The sequence below is a fragment of the Mesoplodon densirostris genome, chromosome 8 (genome assembly GCF_025265405.1).
Source record: "Mesoplodon densirostris isolate mMesDen1 chromosome 8, mMesDen1 primary haplotype, whole genome shotgun sequence".
NCBI classification, from domain to species: Eukaryota; Metazoa; Chordata; class Mammalia; order Artiodactyla; family Ziphiidae; genus Mesoplodon; species Mesoplodon densirostris.
The window spans coordinates 57,039,873-57,060,682 of record NC_082668.1 but is presented as its reverse complement, the minus strand read 5'-3'; the positions used below and the strand labels follow the sequence as shown (position 1 = coordinate 57,060,682).

At 40.3% G+C, this 20,810-nt stretch overlaps 1 protein-coding gene across 6 annotated transcripts in view; it reads right to left on the bottom strand.

The window, feature by feature from the left end:
- Window positions 1–497: 497 nt before the first annotated feature.
- Window positions 498–20,810, bottom strand: part of R3HDM1 (R3H domain containing 1) — a 187,082-nt gene continuing 166,769 nt past the window's right edge. For all 6 annotated transcript variants that reach the window (XM_060105816.1, XM_060105811.1, XM_060105812.1 and 3 more), the window contains 6 exons: window positions 13,887–13,990; window positions 11,640–11,812; window positions 7,197–7,341; window positions 3,129–3,211; window positions 2,571–2,655; window positions 498–1,833 (listed from right to left, as the gene is read on the bottom strand). In XM_060105816.1, the coding sequence (XP_059961799.1) occupies window positions 1,472–1,833; window positions 2,571–2,655; window positions 3,129–3,211; window positions 7,197–7,341; window positions 11,640–11,812; window positions 13,887–13,990 (952 nt within the window). In that variant the 3' untranslated portion in view covers window positions 498–1,471. The remainder of the gene's footprint in view (window positions 1,834–2,570; window positions 2,656–3,128; window positions 3,212–7,196; window positions 7,342–11,639; window positions 11,813–13,886; window positions 13,991–20,810) is intronic.

Here is a 20,810-nt window from a genome sequence, read left to right as displayed (position 1 = left end):
CAGACTGCCCTGCCTCCGACCCCTACTGTGGGTTTCTCAGCGGTTTGACTTTGCTGGGCTAACAAATGGTGAAAGCGTTCTATAAAGTATTTGAGCTAAACGGGACAACTGGGTGCTCAAAATACCAGCTAAAAACACAAATTCTTTACCTAACCGAACATAATGTTCTATTTTCATTGTAGATGAAATGTTCTATTTTAGTTGTTCCTATTTTCATGTTCTATTTTCTGACTATAAGTTTGTTCATACTCAAAATTGTCTACAATTGTCTGGAATTAACTTATGAGAGAACGAAATGACATGAGTCATACCCACAAGAAACACTCCCACAGAGAAAGTGATGCTTTGTAAAATATTTGTAAAACGAGGCTGTCTTTCATCTTTACTGTCTTTCATCTTCCTGAAGTCTGAAATTGAAATCTTCAAGACAGGTTAAGTCTTCAACACTGACTCTCATTGAAAAACATGATTTTAATTTACAAAAGACAAAGTGGGTATACATTTGTAAACATTTATTCTCTTGAACTGAAAAAGGCTTGCATCAGCACACATTGTACAGCCTTGCGAATTGAAAAAAAGGTTCCTTGTTCATAAGTGCAATGAATCTTTCATGTCCAGTGATCCGCTGCAAACAATGAAAACACATTCTAAACCACTTGAAGAAGTTTCCAGCACTCATCAAATGCATTTCCTCAGGTGACAAAAAAATCCACAAGGAAGGGAATGAAAATAAGTGTCCTTTAATTATTGGAGGGAGATGTAAAAAAAAAAAGTGGAAGTATTTTCCTGCCTAGAATGATTCCTAGTCCCCTTTGAACCTAAGTGGTTTGATTAAGAGGCATTAAGAACATAATTTACTTTACCCTTAATATTCATACGACCTAAGTGAATAAGGAAAAGACCCTACGAGGGAGTTCTATATTTTCTGGAAATTGTTTCTGTGTTTAGAGATACAGGGGAAGAGTAATTTTCTATTTGTGGGCTCTCCTTAGTCACCCTCCAGCCCCCCAAACACAGTGCATGGTTGTGACTTGGTTATTACACTCCTGCATTCTTTTTCCTCCAAATTCTATGTTGGGTCACACTGTGCTGGCTGCAAAAAAAATACAGGCTGCAACTGTTTGTAATCATTTTGAAGAATAATTTGCTGTACAATAGAGCTTTGGATCTGATACAAGAATTCTGAAATATAAAACAAAGTAACTATAAAAGTTAGGAGGCAGTTGAACAGCATTTCCTCAGAAAACGCTGCTAACTCTGTATCTTTCCGATGTGGATTCCTACAGTCATTTGGGGTGAAATGTGTATCTTCCCCCCTTTGCTGGATCACCGGCCTGTCTTCAGAAGTTGTTAACGCCACAACCACACATCCTAGGAGTCTCTATCATGTTAACAGAAGCTCCAAATACCAAGCCAGTTAAAGATGGGCGAGGACGGGGGAATCACAAAGGCCATGGGTCCAAGGTCGCTGTTACTGAGAACTTGCCCTTTCCAAAATGTGAAAGTCATAGTGCTTCTTGCTCGTTCTCAGCTTAAACTTGTTAACCGAGTTAATCTGTTTCTTCAGAGCATTCTGCGCGGCGGATATGGAGGGGAATGTGGCTAAGACAGTGTACGTGGAGGCCAAGTCACTGGATTTAGAGCGTTCGGGGTTGACAGTGCTGTCCCCGCTGCCACAGCAGAGGGGGTGACGACGCAGCTGGGGCTGGGACTGGGGGTCCCGGAGCCACCGGATCTTGGCGCCAATTTTAAAGAGTTCCCCAAAAAGCTTCTCGGCTTCCACGCGAGTTATTCCATCTGGTAGTTCAGTAATTTCCAAGACCTTCCCAACAACTAGAATGGAAAAGGTGTACAATTAATAACCCCTGTTACCCACAGGTGGGCAAAAAGTACTGCAGACCCAAATATGACACAGGAAATGAACAGAACTTTCTGAAACCATTCAAATCCACAGAGTTACACGTGTTACGGCCGTCTTCTTAACATTTCCTACCTGCCCCTCAGGCGGTCACACTGGCAGCCTCACGTACAAAACGCAGAGTCTGTGCAGTGGCGTCTCCAAACTAGGTGTGCGATCCTGGGCACACAGTTTCCTGAACTTCGAATTCCCATTGTAAAACTGCACAGGATCTTTAAAAGAGCACCTGCCCTAACGCCCCCAAGGCTGTTGAAAAGCAAGCTAAGGTACCGACTTGAAAACACCCTGCCATAGAAAGGCAATGTATTTGTTCGTTCAGCCTGTCGCCTAAAGGGTGTAAGGACTATTTCCTTTCTCAAAGAATACAGAGGCGACGCGTTTCATTCTACCTGTTCCTCTCTCACATCTCTTTTGAATCCCTTTGGTCCCTTCACCCCTCCTAAACCCACCTGTACCTGAGTACTCTCAAATTCTGAAAGGAGACAGAATCAAAAGAACACGTTCAAGAACCCTACATTACAGATGGCGTAATTTTCTAAGACTTTGTGCAGGACTCTAGAAGAGGAAAACCCGTTTCTGTGGTGTGGCAGTTTTACAGACTGTCAGGCCAACAGTCTGTAGAACTACATCCGGATGCCTCTTGGGGACACACCTGCTTCTCCTGCACCAAGGTCAGTGGATGCAGCTTTTTTGGCTTGTTTCCTTCCTCGGTTTCCATGCCTGTTGCCAGACTGACCCTGAAAATCCACAAACATGAATAATAAGGTTAACGATGCCGCAAGATGTGATTGCAATTGTTCAACCGCTTAACGCATATAACCATACTCGGCCTGGGTTTTCTACTTCAGCAGAAAAAAACCCAGTTCCAGGCCTTCTGAATTCTGCCTCGGCGGCAGGGGCACTTTGGCCTGTCACTATCACCAGTCACCTGCCGAACAGTCTTTTGTAAGTGAGAGCGCCCAATGGCCTCCACTGCCCCCCAATATCTGGACTGCGCTCAGGGACCCCTACTCCGCCAAGCGGCCCACCACCTTCTCCCTCTCTCTGCTCTCGGACAGGCCTGGGCAACACCGATACATCCACTGGCCCAGGCACACAGTTCTCCTTAGTGTGGTGCCAACTCGGGGGCCAGGGCACTCCACACTCTCAGCAACAGAAGCATGATGCTCTGCCAACAAAGCCCAGGAGGTCAGACAGCTGGCTCTCACACCTGTTGGGCTGGTATGTGTCCGTGCAGAACAGCAGGAGGGTTGTACTGCAGGGGCTGGCCAAGTAACGGGTATCTGGCATCTCCTGAAAGTTGATAAAAAACGATTTTTACGTTTTCCTCGGGTATGAAGTATTTCTCAGTTTTCTCAGCTGTCTCAGGATGAGACGGGGAAACATGTTTAGTACAATAAAATAGTGTAGGTAGTGACATATTTTTTTAAAAGAATTAAAAGCCTCCATCTAGCCTTTAAAGAGCTGGGGTAAACTTCTGAAAGGACTAAGGACTAATAACAATGGTTATGAGGGAGGTTAAGTGGTACGAGCTGGGTAGACAGGTTAGCATGGAGAGAACAGCTCTGTAAACCTTGACATTCTATGTGAAATCCACCAAAGTAACTGTAATAGCTCATTACGCCCCCTTGAGATGCTAGAATCCGCATTTTTCTCTGATGCTTAAAAATTAACAGAAGTTACATTTCAGGGGACGGAAAAAACCTTGGAAAAACATGAAGCTCTCTATCTCTCCAAATTCATTATTAATTACTATAAACGTATGCATTTATACATATACATATCCTCATACATTTTTCTAGGCTTAATCAATGGGTATACTCACATTCTAGGTCTTGGGTCTGCTCTTAAGCTCTCTTTAAATGAAAGTCTGTAACAATCTTTAAAATCTAAACTTGCTTACAAAGACTGGCACAGGTCCTCAGTGTCACTCATGAGCAAGCAACCCCTTCCTAAATCAACAAGTGCGGGGTAGTCAGCATGGAGATACTCCCAATTATTTTCTTTCACGCATGAGTGCCTATAAGTCATCCCATGGAAAGGGCTACATAAATGCTGACTGCAAAAGCCTTGTCCTGGAGCATAATGCTCTCATTTGTTATATTCTCATTTTATTTTAACCGTTGAGTCCCCCAATGTAGCACATTCAGTGTCTGGAGAAGGGTTATGCATAGCTGCTAGGACAGCATCTTCAGGAAATCATACAGTGCTTCTCCTGACAGCTTCCTAACAGAGGGAAGCAAGGCATGAAGCTCCTGCCACTCTGTGGGGCTCTTTTCTGATGAACACTTTTGGGGTGCTTGGGCAGCTCCCTGGCAGAATACACCCACGACATACTTGCTCCATCCCAAACAATAGTTGAAGGGAAGATATGACATGGAGGTTTAGCACTGAGATCAGAGATGCAATTTTAAGCATGAAGATGTATAAAAAAACAGTTGCAAAGAAGTCAGAGTTAAGTTCAGGCCTATGGAGCAGTAGTCTTTGCAAATACAGAGATGAGACTGTAGTCAGCAACAGCCAGAGACCCCTCCTGGTAGGCTATATTGCCACATACTGTTTCAATTTATTTTTTTATAACGTGCTTTATTTTTCTAGTTTATTAAAGTTATTGGCTTTGTAAAAAACGTGGAAATAGAGAATTATAAAGGAGAAGTTAGAGACCACCCTGGTAATTCCATCACTTCTAACATTTTGGTGTGTATCTTTCCAGTCTTGGTTTTATGTATGTGTGCTTACACATGTATATATGTGTGCATTTTGTAATTCTTTTAAAAACCTGAGATATAATTAACGTAAAATAAAATACACATCTTTAGTGTTGGGTTTGATGAAATCTAACTATTGGAAAAGTTCATGTAACCATGACCCAAAGAGAAGAGTATTTCCATCTCCTTGGAGGTTCCCTCAAGCTCCTTTTCAGTCAATTCCATATCTCATTCACACCACAATTTGAGTGCTAACATCGTAGCTTAGTTGCCTACAGTTGGATTTCATAAAATTTGAATCATGTCTTCTTTTTGTGTCTGGTTTGCTTTTTGCTTAACACGACTTGGAGATTCATCCATGTTGCTGCATGCCAGTGGTTTGCTTTGTTCATTGTTATTGCTGAGTTGTAAGGAATACTACAATTTTTTTATCCAACCTCCTGATGGTGGACATTTGGGTCATTGTCCAGTTTGGGCTGTTATAAGAAAATAAGGTTGTTATAAATGTACTTGTACAAGTCTGCACAGACATGTTTTCATTTCTCTTGGGTAATACCTAGGGGTGGAACTGCTGCACTGTAAGGTAAGTGATTAACTTTCTAAGAAACTGCCAAATCCTTTCCCACAGTGGTCGTATCATTTTACACTCTCACACCAATGTGTGAAAAGTTTGGTTGCTCTGTATCTTCACCAACATTTGGTTTTGTTAGTCTCTTTGATTATAGCCATTCTAGTGGGGGTGAGAGGTATTTCACTGAGATTTTAATGTTCCTTTCCCTAATGAATGAAGTTGAAAACCTTTTCAAGGGCTTCTTAGACATCTGTTTATCTTCTTTTTTGAAATGTCCATGTAACTTGTTCCTTTTTTTTTTTTTAACATCTTTATCGGAGTACAATTGCTTTACATTGTTGTGTTAGTTTTTGCTGTATAACAAAGTGAATCAGCTATACGTGTGTGTGTGTATATATATCGCCATGTCCCCTCCCTCTTGCATCTCCCTCCCTCCCACCCTCCTTATCCCACCCTTCTGTGTGGTCACAAGGCACTGAGCTGATCTCCCTGTGCTATGCGGCTGCTTCCCACTAGCTATCTATTTTACGTTTGGTAGTGTATATATGTCAATGCTACTCTCTCACTTTGTCACAGCTTACCCTTCCCCCTCCCTGTGACCTCAAGTCCATTCTCTAGTAGGTCTGTGTCTTTATTCCTGTCCCAACCCCTAGGTTCTTCAGAACCATTTTTTTTTAGATTCCATATATATGTGTTAGTGTACGGTATTTGTTTTTCTCTTTCTGACTTACTTCACTCTGTATGACAGACTCTAGGTCCATCTACCTCATTACAAATAACTCAATTTCATTTCTTCTTATGGATGAGTAATGTTCCATTGTATATATGTGCCACATCTTCTTTATCCATTCATCTGTCAATGGACACTTAGGTTGCTCCCATGTCCTGGCCATTGTAAATTAACTTGTTCTTTAAAAATCACTCACTGTACTATGACTACTTCCCCTCTTTTTTTTTTTTTTTTTTTGCGGTATGCGGGCCTCTCACTGTTGTGGCCTCCCCCGTTGCGGAGCACAGGCTCCGGACGCGCAGGCTCCGGACGCGCAGGCTCAGCGGCCATGGCCCACGGGCCCAGCCGCCCCGCGGCATATGGGATCCTCCCAGACCGGGGCACGAACCCGTATCCCCTGCATCGGCAGGCGGACTCTCAACCACTTGCGCCACCAGGGAGGCCCTACTTCCCCTCTTAATGATTCTTTAAGACATTATTTTTAGATTACTGTATAGAATTACTTATATGGAGATATATATCCATAATCTAATTAATCTCCTTACTAATGGACATTTAGATTGTTTTTGAACTTTTCTGGCATAGAATAAACTCTTCTGTGCAAAACCATTGTGTACATTATCCTTAGGATAAATTCTAGGAAATAAAATTAATGGTTTCCATGTTATTTTATAATCATCTGCTTGAGTTTCTGTTCCTCCAACTAGACTGAGGGTTGATGACGATGAGGTCTTGGCCGTATTCATCTTTGTACATCTGGGGCACAGTAAGTCCTTAATATTTGTTGAATAAATTTTTGAATAAACTCTTGATATATTAGTCTAATATAGAAATTAGAAATACAAAACAGATACCACATAGCCTATTACTACTACAGAGGAATGGAGCTGAGGAATAAGTCAGTCATTTTAATTCATCATGCAATTATTATAAGTAATTAATAAATTAGGAATTAATTAATTAATTTTTTTGGGGGGGGGCAGGCTGTGCGGCATGCCAGATCTTACTTCCCTGACCAGGGATTGAACCCGTGCCCCATGCAGTGAGTCTTAACCACTGGACTGCCAGGGAAGTCCCAATAATTAATTATTAATTGTGATGAAACCTTAAGGTTAGGAGAGTGAATGTAATAAATAAAGATGCCTGAGTGAGGTGAAAATGTAGTCCTGTGGAATAATGAAAGGTAGTGGTACCAAGTAAATCACAAAGTGACTGGGAATGGATGTCCTAAAATTCTCTGAGGCTGTGACTAGCTTTGTGCACACTTACCTTGCCCAGGGACAAAGGGTCTAGAAAACTGGGGTATGATGGAAAGTGGCGGTCCAGAGGGACGGACAGTTTTCAGGGTGGACAGCTGAGCTGGTGCTGGCGACTGAGCTGGTGAAATAATGGGACTACTGAGTTGAGGACTGTGCTGCAATTATATCAAGAAAACAGGTGAGCATTTTAGGCTTTTTGCAAATTTCCTTTTGGACATAAATTTTTACTTTCTGATTACAGATATGTACTTGTTACACCACTGCAATAGGTACTTTGTTATTAAAAAAATTAAAACAGTATAGAAATTTATAATTTCCAATTCCCAAGGATAAACACTGGTAAACTGTTCCCATACACGTGCACCCATACATCTGTTTTACAAAACTGGAAACAGACTATACATCCTATTTTTGAATCTTGCTTTTGTACCTTTACAATAATATTGTAGATACTTTTCCATCAGAGAATATACACATCTACTTCATTCTTTTTTTCATATTAACTGTTTATTTTAAACTTCATCCTTAAAACAGTTGCAAAAATAGTCCAAAAAAATTTCAGATTTCCCAAATGTTAATATTTTATTATATTTGCTTTCTCTCTATATATATAGTTACTTTTTTTCTGAACTATTAGAGAATGAGTTGCTCACAATACCACCCTATTTCCAAAATAATTAGTGTCTACTTCCTAAAAACAAGGACATTTTCTTATATAAATAACCACAGTGAATTATCAAAATCAGGTGACTAATGACATAATATCACATAATTTATATAATTTATTCAAATTTTGCCAACTGTCCCACTAAGGTACTTTATAGCAGAAGAAAAAAAGAAAGAAAAACTTCCTCCTTCTAGTACAGAATCCACTGTAGAATCAACTGCTGCATTTAGTTGTCTTGTCTCTTTAACCTTCTTCACCTAGAAGAGTCTGTCTTTCTTCTCTCTCATGATTTTGACATTTTGAAGATCAGTTTCTGAAGGTCACTCTGAAGACCAGTTATTTTGTAGAATGGCTCTCAACTTGGGTTTGCCTACTGTTTCCTCATCAAAAGGCTTATGATATACATTTGGGGAAGGGAATTCCAGAGAAGTGATGTTGTGTCCTTCTCAATGCATCCTGTGAGAAGGTACATGCCATCCATTTGTCACCACAGTACTGGTGATGTTTCTTTTGACTGCTTGGTTAAGGTGGTGTCTGCCAGGTTTCTCCATTGTCAAGTTACTATTTTTTCCTTTCTAGTTATAAATCTCTCGTGGAGAGATCATAATGTCTGTGAACAGAGACAATTTTACTTCTTCATTTCCAATTGGGACACATTTTATTTCTTTTTCTTACCTAACTGCATTGCCTAGAACCTCCAGTACAATCTTGGTTGGTGAAGATACTTCGTATGATATTTACCTTTTAAAATCTGTTAAGGCTTGGGGACTTCCCTGGTGGTGCAGTGGTTAAGAATCTGCCTGCCAACGCAGAGGACACGGGTTCCAGCCCTGGTCCAGGAAGATCCCACATGCCACGAAGCAACTAAGCCTGTGAGCCACAACTACGGAGCCTGTGCTCTAGAGCCCGGGAGCCATAACTACTGAGCTCGTGTGCCACAACTACTGAAGCCCACATGCCTAGAGCCCATGCTCTGCAACAAGAGAAGCCATAGCAATGAGAAGCCTGCGTACTGCAGTGAAGAGGAGCCACTGCTGGCTGCAACTAGAGAAAGCCCGCACATAGCAACAAAGACCCAACGCAGCCATAAATAAATTTATTAAAAACAAACAAACAGGGCTTCCCTGGTGGTGCAGTGGTTGAGGTTTATTTATTTATTTTTGGCTGCATTGGGTCTTCATTGCAGCACATGGGCTTTCTCTAATGCCAGTGAGTGGGGGCTACTCTTTGTTGTGGTGTGTAGGGTGCGTGGGCTTCAGTAGTTGTGGCTCACAGGCTCAGCAGTTGTGGCTCGTGGGCTCTAGAGCACAGGCTCAGCAGTTGTGGTACATGGGCTTAGTTGCTCTGCAGCATGTGGGATCTTCCCGGACCAGGGATTGAACACATGTCCTCTGCATTGGCAGGCGGATTCTTAACCACTGCGCCACCAGGCAAGGCCCTGAAGGACAGTTTTGCTAGATACAGGATTCTTGGTTGATGGTCTTTCTTCTTGTAGCACTTTGAATATATCGGCCTGTTGCCTCCAGTCTCCAAAGTTTCTGATGAGAGATCTGCTGATAATCTTTTTGAAGATCCCTTATATGTGATGAGTTGTTTCTTTCTTGCTGCTTTTAATATTCTCTGTCTTTGTCTTTCTAAAAATTGATTACAATATGTCTCAGTGTGCATCTCTGAGTTCACCTTATTTGGAGTTTGCTGAGCTCCTTGATGTTTACATTCATATCTTTTATCAAATTTGAGAAGTTTTCAGCCATTACTTCTTCAAATATTCTCTCTGTCCCCTTCTCTCTTCTCCTTCTGAGATACCCACAATGTTTATGTTGGTCCACTTGATGGTGTTCCATAGGTTCCTTAGGCTCTGTTCACTTTTCTTCATTCTTTTTTGTCTGTTCCTCAAACTCGGATCATTTACATTGTCCTATCTTCAAGTTCTCTGATTCCTTATTTTGCCTGCTCAAATTTACCAATGAACTCCTTTAGTGTATTTTTTCATTTTAGTCATTGTATTTTCAGCTCTAGAAATTTTTCCTAAATGGCAGAGAATTTAATAATTTACCCACTACTGAATATCAGACTATTTTCAGATTTTCAGTGTTACGACAGAGAAGAAATACCCTTGCAAACATATTCTTGTATGTTTGTTCCACAATTTTTACTAAACAAAGTTCTAGAAGTGAATTTGTGAATCAGAGGCCTTCCACATTTTGAAAAATGTCACTAAACTGCATTCCAAAAAGAGATGCATCAATCAATTTACCAAGAGTCACAAGAGAGTTTACAACTAGATATATTTGCCAACACTGCAAATTAATAGTCTTCCTAAATATCCCAATTATACAGATAAAAAACTATTTTTATATTTTTATCTGTTTAATGGCCACTGGCCATTTATAGTTTGTGAGCTAGCCTATAAGTGACCGTTGCCTTTTTTATATGATTTTGTCATGTGCATTGACAAATTTTTTTAGTTTGTCTTTAAAAAAATTAAAAACCTTTCAATGTTGTAAACAAACTTTCAAGTATATAAAAACTTTCAAGTATATAAAAGTATATACTCATCATACACAGATGAGTATAACAAATTTCCATATACTCATCATCCAGCTTTGATTGTGATATCCCCTGCTTTTTTTCTTACTAGACAATTTAAAGGATATCTCAGATTATCACAGCATTTCACTTGTAAATATTTCAGTATACAAATATTTCTATCTAACAGATAAGAACTATTACAAAAAACCCCACCTTTATCATACTAACAAAATTAACATATTTAACTGTCCACTTTTTGCTCCAAAATGTCTTTTGGCTGTTCAGTATCCAAGGAAGATCGCCATATATTGCATCTGATTGCTATAATTCTTGAGTCTCTTTTAATCTACAACAGACTCATCCTTCATTTAAAAATGCCATTTATTTGTTAAAGAAATAGGCCAATTTATCCAATAAAATATTCCGCTGTACATATAAATTGCTTTATATTTTCTTCCTTTATTTTCTGTAAATTAATAGCTAGACTTAGAGAGGCTTGATTAGATTCAAGTTCAATATATATATATATTTTTTGCTGCACTGCACGGCTTATGGGATCTTAGTTCCCCGACCAGGGATCAAACCCGTGCCCCCAGCAATGGAAGCTCAGAGTCCTAACCACTAGACTGCCAGGGAATTCCCAGGTTCAATATTTTTGACAAGAGTATATCATAGGTGATGCTTCTAAACCACATTAGGAAGCAACTAATGTTTGGTTGGCCCAATTTAATTGATGCTACAATTGAACAGTTGCTTCAAGTGCTGTCTGCCTAATCTACCCATTTTAAAGTTCCCCATAAATCTTTTCCTAATGTTTCTGGCATTTGCTGATGATGTTTCCCTGTTCATTACTTTAACAGGATTCCAAAATAGTGATTTTTAAATTCTATCATTGCTGTTAAATTTATTAATTGTATTTCTTCCATGATGAAGAGCATTCCCTCATCAACTTTCTGGCTACAGTAAAATACATTTCATACGGGAAAGGTAGGATAACAGCTTAATTCATTTTCTTTACCAAATTTCAGATCTAGTTTATCTTCTGAATTTTTAAATTAAAAAAATTTAAATTATGCAAATGTTGGGAAACATATTTAAATATTGAAATAAATTGTCTGGATATAGAGAATGTTCAAACTTCTTTACTAATTTGTTTGAGAAGATTTCAAATTCGGCGTCAAGCCTTATAGGTTGGTCAATCTTATGTAACTAAATATTGAAAATTTTAAAATTATAATAAAAGAAGCATCTTACCTGAACAATATTGTCTATACTGCTAAATTCTACACACTTTTGTCCTCTCTGGTGATCACAGTAATATTTGTTTTGCTTCCACAGTGGGGGTGAATGGGCACGAGATTGTGGATTGTTTGGTACACTGAGCTGCATCATCACCATTCCGCCACCAGCTGGTGGAGGTGGTACAGCTGAAAATCAGAATCAGGACACTGCAATTAGCAAACTTTAGCAAATAGCTGGTATCTTTAAACACCAAGGTAATGGCAATAATTTTACATCTCTGAGCAAAATTTTACTGCTATTTACATAAGCCAGATTTAAACTCTAATGCTTATACTACAAGTGCTGTGTTTAAAAAGACACTGAAATTGACTCTGTAGACCTAAACACCTCACTTATCCTCAACACAGTAAGTCAGGAAAATCCAATTATCTACAACAAGACCTAGTATAGAGTAGGACAATTGCTATAGGATCTATAAAAGTGCTTAATTTTTAAAATAAATTCATTTTCAAACGAGCATTATTCTAAATACATAAAGGAACACTTTGGGAAAAATTAGTATCCTACAGAAATTTTGACATACAGAGAAAAGTTATCTTTTGAGTGAATCAGTTTCATGCGGTGGGAAAAAGTTTGGGATACAGGAATCAGAAAGCACAATTTCAGTGCCCTGAAATGTCCTATAACTCTGGGGAAATTATTTTTCCTCTTTTATTGTATTTTCTCATCTGAAAAAGGCTAGGAAGACCTCCTTGGCTGACTTTAGAGTTATAATTAATCATATGCATGTACAAACACTGCTAGCTGTACAGTACATGTGGACTACAATACCTACCTTCTTATCTGACTTATTTCTGCCATGGCACTGGTACTGCAGCACTACTAGTATTCGGAATGTAACTCTGCCACTCACCACTTCAGTGTAAGGTAAGATGCCCTGTGCCCCACCTCCAGGGCCACTGTTTGCATTGCAGTAATCGTAATGGTAGTTTCCAATTCCCCAGAAATAGCACCACCCTGACCTGGCTAGGCACACCACAGAAGGGCTGACTGCTTAGGAACATCTCAAGGTTCTCGTTGGCCACAGCAGCCCATGCTGATGCAGCCACTATTAGTCATGTATTTGATAATCATTTATTGTTTCTCTGCTTCTTTGAGATTACATATGTCAACAGATCATTACAATAAAATATGATAAAGGATTGTTTAAGACACTATGGAAGCAGAGAAAATGAAGCAACAAACTGTGTTTTAAGGACTGAGGAAGGCTTTGTAGAAGAGGTGATTTCTGAGTCAAACTTCAAGGATAAGCAGGATTTTGGCAAACTGGATGGCGGACAGGCATTCCAGGCGGAGGGAAGAACAGGTACAAAAGTATCTTTGGCATGAAAGAGCACAGCATATTCTACAAATAGAGTTCTGTATGACTTGAGCATATACGTATAAATAGAAGGCTTAATTGATTGCTAGGGAGTGTAGATGGAGAATCTATACAAATTTTTAATTCGGAGGAATGACACGAAGAGACATCTGTTTCAGGACAGTGATTCTTGAACTGTGTATATATGTGTGCATGTGTTGTGGAGGAGGAAAGCTGGACGTGGGGCAACATGAAATAAGCAAAACACATAAGAAATTACTGTGAAGAAGGCATGAAAAGAACTGACCAAAAGTAGAGGCAGTGAGGAAGGAAAGACAGTACCAGCTTTGAGGAAATGGTGAAGCCTTAGTGTGAAAGGGGAGAATGGAAGAGAGTTATAATTTTGCCATTTGTATTGGTCCCTAGATAGAAGGTGAGGAAAGGGAGGCAGGAAGAGGGAGAAATATTAAATCTAGTGCCTCTGACACATCCCTGAGTAGGAATGTCCAGCAGGCAGTTGGCTATGTGGTCTTGTCTTGGCAGAAATAAAACTTGGGAGACGCTGGCAAAAAGCCGTTGTTGAAACCGAGGAAGTGGTTGGACTTCCGAGGAAGAAGCTGAAGAGTAATGAGAGAAAGTATCCCAGAGAACATCAATACTTATGAGGCAGGCAGGAAGGAGAGCCTGAAGAGGAGAATCGGAGTGCAGCAGCAGTGGTAGCAGGGGAAAAGGAAGAAGTGGACGGAACCTGTTAGCTCTGATTTCTCATGGCACCCTGCATACTTTGGGTACATTTCAGCACCTAACAAGTTGAAAACCTTTTTCTAGAAATGTCCAAGAAACTTATTTCTCAAATGGACAAACCATTGCCTTCTTTTTTTCCAATTGTCTATTCATACCTGCACACTGGTGGCCTTGAAGCTGCTGGGAATTGCATGGTGAAGTAGTTCGAGGCAACTGTACTTGTTCTGATCCTGGAGGCTGCAAGTAACCTACTGAGGAGCTATGGGGAAAAAAATCAAACATACACAAAAACACAGCACAATGAGATGGAGATGACTGCAAAGATCCTTTGAATGAACAGTCCTATAAATTTATTTAAATAAAATTATTTTTCAAGTAGGTCAGCTTAGTAAAAGTCAAAATTAACTCTTTTCTAAACAGAGTTATAAATAATTACTTTTTGGATAAAAATCACTTTGTTTTTGACAATAACACAGATTTAAAAAAATAACTCCTGATTTCATTGCTCTTATTCTTTTACAACTTATTCTAAATATGATTTGTGTACTGTTCAAATAATTATTTTAAAAAGAAGAAAAATAACTCACTAATTTTACAAAATAAAAAGGTACTTTATTTGGATCTCACTAAGCTATATTTTAGAAGAGAGAATATGCAGTTAGACAATGATGAGACTCAGAAAAAAATACGTTATTCCCTAAAAAATGTGCTGTCTAAGGACATAAGGTACTATCTAAGGAATAAAATAAACAATAGAACATGATTCTGACATATTCTAATAGAAATACTGAAAAAAATAGAAGGCTGTTATTGTAAAACCATTAAGCTATTACTGTATTTTTCAACGGTTAGTCTCTGAGAATCAAACTAATATGGGATTTGTCATAATATGTCTTTAAAGTTTTCTCCATTTAGCAATTTCTTTCAAGAAAATAGTGAAAATCATAGAGCAATACCGTGAATTCTTTCTGAGAATTCTCAAGGAATCAGAAAGCTTAATTTATTATAAAACCCTGTTACCACCCTTTTTTAATCATTTAAATCAACTTTCTTTACATGGTATTTTATTTCTTAATCTAGCTTTAACAACTTTTTGCATTTACATCTCACATAACTGCATCAAAAATACTACATTAGATCCAAGTACTGAATTACAGAAAATACAGGGAGACATGTTAAACAACACCATAATGACACAATCAGTCAAATCCAGACTCTGGGACACTCTACAAGACAAATGTGTGAAAACATAAGCAGTATTTGTGAGGTAGCTGGTAATACAAAGACCAACTGGATACTGGATATAATTAAGAAATTAACTGTTAAATTTTTTAGAATGTGAAACAGTACTATTAAGTTAGGTAGGTTTAAAAAAACCTTTTAGGGATACCTATACTGAAATACTCGTGAATGAAAATAATATGATACCTGGGTTTATTTCAAAATAATATGGGAGGAGGAAGAAATAGAAGTTTAAATGAAAACAGATTAGTCATTAGTTGATAAATGTAGAAGCTAAGTGATGGGTACATGGGGGTTCAGTACACTTCTGTTTACAATTATGTGTATTTAAAAATGTCTGTAGGGACTTCCCTGGTGGTCCAGTGGTAAAGAATCCGCCTTCCAATGTAGGGGACATGGGTTTGATCCCTGGTCCGGGAACTAAGACCCCACATGCTGTGGGGCAACTAAGCCCGCGTGCCTCAACGAGAGAGCCCAAGTGCTGCAAACTACAGAACCCACGTGCTCTGGAGCCCTTGCGTCACAACTACAGAGCCCACGTGCCCTGGAGTCTACATGCCACAACTAGAGAGAGAAAACCCGCACACCACAACTGGAGAGAAGCCCAGGTGCCACAGCTAGAGAGAAGTCCACACGCTGCAAAAATAAGCCTGCGCACCGCAACCAAAAAAAAAAAGAAAGAAAGAAAGGAAAAAGATCCTGCACACCACAACAAAGACCCGAGGCAGCCAAAGAAAAAATAAATAAAATAGGGACTTCCCTGGTAGCGCAGTGGTGAAGAATCTGCCTGCCAATGCAGGGGACACAGGTTCGATCCCTGGTACGGGAGGATCCCACATGCCTCAGAACAACTAAGCCCGAGCACCACAACTACTGAGCCTACACTCTGGAGCCCGCGAAGCCACAACTACTGAAGCCCGCACACCTAGACCCTGTGCTCCACAACAAGAGAAGCCACTGCAATGAGAAGCCTGCACACCGCAACGAAGAGTAGCCTTCGCTCGCTGCAACTAGAGAAAACCCGCACACAGCAATGAAGACTCAATGCAGCCAGAAATAAATAAATTTATTAAAAACAAACAGGGCTTCCCTGGTGGTGCAGTGGTTGAGGGTCCGCCTGCCAATGCAGGGGACGCAGGTTCGTGCCCTGGTCTGGGAGGATCCCACATGCCGCGGAGCGGCTGGGCCCGTGAGCCATGGCCGCTGAGCCTGCATGTCCGGAGCCTGTGCTCCGCCACGGGAGACGCCACAGCGGTGAGGAGCCCGCGTACTGGAAAAAAAAAAAAAAAAAAAAAAAACCCAAACAAACAAAAACATTAAAAAAATGTACCAAGAACCTTAAAAACAGTCATATCTTTTGATCTATTAATCCCACTCTAAAGACCCTATAAAAATGAAGAAATTCAAGTTGCTCACCAGGGTTAATAAATTATTGTATATTCATAAAATCAAACATTAAAAATTATATTTACATGGGCCTCCCTGGTGGCGCAAGTGGTTGAGAGTCCGCCTGCCGATGCAGGGGATACAGGTTCGTGCCCCGGTCTGGGAGGATCCCATATGCCGCGGAGCGGCTGGGCCCGTGAGCCATGGCCGCTGAGCCTGCGCGTCCGGAGCCTGCGCGTCCGGAGCCTGTGCTCCGCAACGAGGGAGGCCACAACAGTGAGAGGCCCGCATACCGCAAAAAAAAAAAAAAAAAAAAAAAAAATTATATTTACAAAGAAATTTTTAATGACGTGAAAAACCCTACACCACACGAACAAAAAATATCCAATAGGATCACAACTATGTTAAAACTACATACAAAGACTTCTCTGGTGGCGCAGTGGTTAAGAATCCGCCTGCCAATGCAGGGGACATGGGTTTGAGCCCTGATTCGGGAAGATCCCACATGCTGCGCAGCAACTAAGCCCGTGTGCCACAACTACTGAGCCCGCGTGCCACAACTACTGAAGCCCGTGTGCCTAGAGCCCGTGCTCTGCAACAACCGAAGCTACCGCAATGAGAAGCCCGTGCACTGCAACAAATAGTAGACCCGCTCGCTGCAACTAGAGAAAGCCTGTGCGCAGCAACAAAGACCCAACACAGGCAAAAATAAATAAATACATAAATAAATGTATTTAAAAAAACCAAAAAAACTACATACGAAAAGAAAAAAGATTGAGAGAATAATATGAACATGACAGTAGCAGTTAACTTAGGGTTGTGGGTATATTGCTGATTCTTGAAACTTTATACTCTTTTTGCATTTTCCAAAAATGCACACATGCATTTAATGATTATAATCACTAAAAATACCCTATGAAAACTGCCTGAAAAGTTCAACTTTTAAAATGCTGTATCAGGGATTTAGTATCAACTAATAATCTGAATCTCCTTCAGAAGTCTTCAGAAGTCACAGTATGCCCTGTGAGGACAATTACACTAATCTTCCGAAATATAAATCACCTTCAATTCATTTGAGGGGTAGACTTCAGTCAGGTTTGCTGTCTGTGGAAGAAAATATTAGCTTTCTGCCTTATAAGCTTTTTGCAATTCAAGGTGACTTCTACCTTATGTATTTTTGTGATGAGGATATCTAGCTAGGACAATATAAACAAACCCTCAACCAATTAGAATTTGACCAAACTATATGCTCAATTAATGAAAATAAATGTCAAATAAAACTTTTACTGTACAATATTTGGAGTTTTCCTTACATGCAAATGGCCAAGTTTTCTAGGCTTTCTGGTTAACTGTTTATATTCCTATAAGTATTCATTTGTAGCTCACCTATTTCCAATGTGAAAGATTTAAAAAAAACTGAGTATACTAAAAAACAGAGAAGAGAAAACACTTAAAAGCAAAACAGAAATGGTGTAGGGACATCTGGGATAAGATTGTTGTGTTCACTGAGAACCGAATCTACTTTGTGTTTCCTGGCAGCTAAGACAAATTGGTGAACCCAGAGGATTATAAGACTCTGCCAGGAAGATAAAGGAAGCAAACATTTAAGCCTCTGGCAGACGCTGGGTTACAGGAATATCATAATTTTATTCTATGATGAATTTAAAGCATGTAGTTAATTATAGAGGAATTTAGTCCTTTGATAGAAGACATGAAATGCAGTTCATAATTTTATCAGGAAACTGAGAAGCTGAGGGGGAAATCTTGCCTGAAGAGAGGATTACTTCCTGTTAAAAAATAGGTAGGATGTAGAATTGCAGTAAGGGCTAACATTTTCCTTAAAATGAACTTTGTATTTTTCAAGTACTTGAATGAGACCCAAGGGTCTGCACTGCACATTTCACATAAAAGATGCCTTTGGCTTGAGAAATATAAGGGTAGCTATTATCAAACACAATCAACCACAAAGATATCTGTGGTGCTCCTGGGAGAATGACTGAGTTTGAGAAGGGCCATATTCTAACCACCCCGCTAGTATAAACTGGTTATTATCAAGCAGCTCTGTCAGAGCAGAGCTAACAGATATATCACTTTAGTAGCTCACTGAAGTGGTAGCAAACATTCACCAAACAGTAATTTTAGCTTTAGTATAGCTGATCCTAAGGTGCTCTTTTTAACAATAACTTAGCTGCTTATTAAGTCTGTGAGACCATAAAGTTGTCACTGGCACTGAGGACCATGCTTGTATGCCTGTGTGATACAGCTGAAGAACAGGTATCTCATTCCTCAAACAGCTGCATAAAATCTTTTAAATATAATTTCAAAAGACAGGATGCCAGAACAGTATAATTCCTTCTTTTTTGAATCAAATTTCACCAATTAGAGACTGACTTCTGGCACGACAGCATGAGTTTACCGATCTGCTCTCCCCACTGAAAGTGGTGAAAGCTATAAAAAAGCAACCACTGAAAACCTATGGAAATGATCCTAAGGATGAAGAGCAAACTAGAAACATCTATTCAAGAACATGTATGAAAACTCAGTAAGAAAAGTGAGTTTGGGGCTTCCCTGGTGGCGCAGTGGTTGAGAGTCCTCCTGCCGATGCAGGGGACACGGGTTCGTGCCCCGGTTGGGAGGATCCCACATGCCGCGGAGCGGCTGGGCCCGTGAGCCATGGCCGCTGAGCCTGCGCGTCTGGAGCCTATGCTCCGCAACGGGAGAGGCCACAACAGTGAGACACCCGCGTACCGCAAAAAAAAAAAAAAAAAAAAAAAAGAAAAGTGAGTTTGATATTTGAACCAATACTACTCCTTCCTGCCCCTCCCAGTTTAGCGAGGTACAGACTCTACTCCAGACAGCTGTAGCCAAGAACACAGAGCTCCCTCTCCCCACAGCACCAGAGGGAGGCTTTCTTCCTAGGAGGAGTGGTATGTCAGCTTTCTCATCCTGCCCTCAGGTACCTGCTGCTGAAGCTAAATCTGGGGTGAATGAGCATGAGAGGCGGGAACTCCTTTCCACCTAACCTCCACTTGTACAATAGAGGGTCTACTGTGGGTGTGATATGCAGAGAATACTGGGGCCCTGGCCTGATCACCCTTGCCCCACCTCCTGAAGTGGTGATTTTTCACACTAGGATAGGTAAGCCAGTGATCCTAGGCTGTGGTCTCCCCACCCTCTACCAAGTGCTCAGCTCACAGGATAGGGTGTCACTTTTAGAGAAGCTAATCACTGTCCAAATCCCCAGCTTCTGAGCCCTGGCTCCAAGATTTTTCTGGGGAGAAAAGAGGCTATAAAACAGCACCTAATGTATTCTCCAAAGAACTGTCTTTTTTAAAATTCATTTATTCATTTATTATTTTTGGCTGCGTTGGGTCTTCATTGCTGTGCGTGGGCTTTCTCTAGTTGCGGCAAGCGGGGGCTACTCTTCGTTGTGGTGCGTGGGCTTCTCATTGAGGTGGCTTTTCTTGTTGTGGATCACAGGCTCTAGGCACACAGGCTTCAGTAGGTGTGGCACGCAGGCTCAGTAGTTGTGGCTTGTGGGCTCTAGAGCGCAGCCTCAGTAGTTGTGGCACACGGGCTTAGTTGCTCCGCAGCACATGGGATCTTCCCGGACCAGGGATGGAACCCGTGTCCCCTGCACTGGCAGGCAGATTCTTAACCACAGTGCTACCAAGTAAGCCCTCCAGCTTTTATTAATTACAAGTAATACTGCAGTGAACATCTTTAGCATTATCCTTGCACCTTTGTGCTGGTATTTCAACCAGATAGATTTGTAGAAATAGAACTACTGGATTAAAGGCGGATTCTTAGCCACTGCACCACCACGGAAGCCCCAAAAGAACTGTCTTTAATTGCAACAGAGTGGGACGAAGTTCAAGCCTACAGGTGCTTTCAGGAACAGTAATGATTGTGGTAAAGACAACTGGGAGGAGATTCAATATTCAGGCTAAACTGTAGGCTTGCTAGTTTGCAAGAGGGAAACAGGTAAAAAGACAGCAGGAATGAGCCTTCCTTATGTCAGAATAAAAATCAAATATTGACTACAGAAACTTTTTCATCAAAGGAGACAGATTTTGATTGAATTACTTTGTAGAGCAATTTATGAGTCAGTGCATTATTGAAAACAACAGAGTAATCAGCTAGCAGTTAGTGGATGTTGTCAAGGAAAAACAGAGTCCAACTGAAACCACTGTGATTCCAGGATGACTGTGAGAATACCCAAAATAGTTTTCCCTGCTTGAGGAAAAAAATCAGAGGCTGAACATTTGCTGGTGGTGGGAGGTTTAAATAGACTTCATTAAAATAATCCAGTCAGTCACTAAACAAATTAACAAGTGAACAACAATAACCAAACCTGCTACAATACATTATCTAAGATGTCTAATTAAAAAAAAAATTACAAGGCATGAAAATAAACAGTAAAGTGTAACCCATACTTTGGATACAAACAG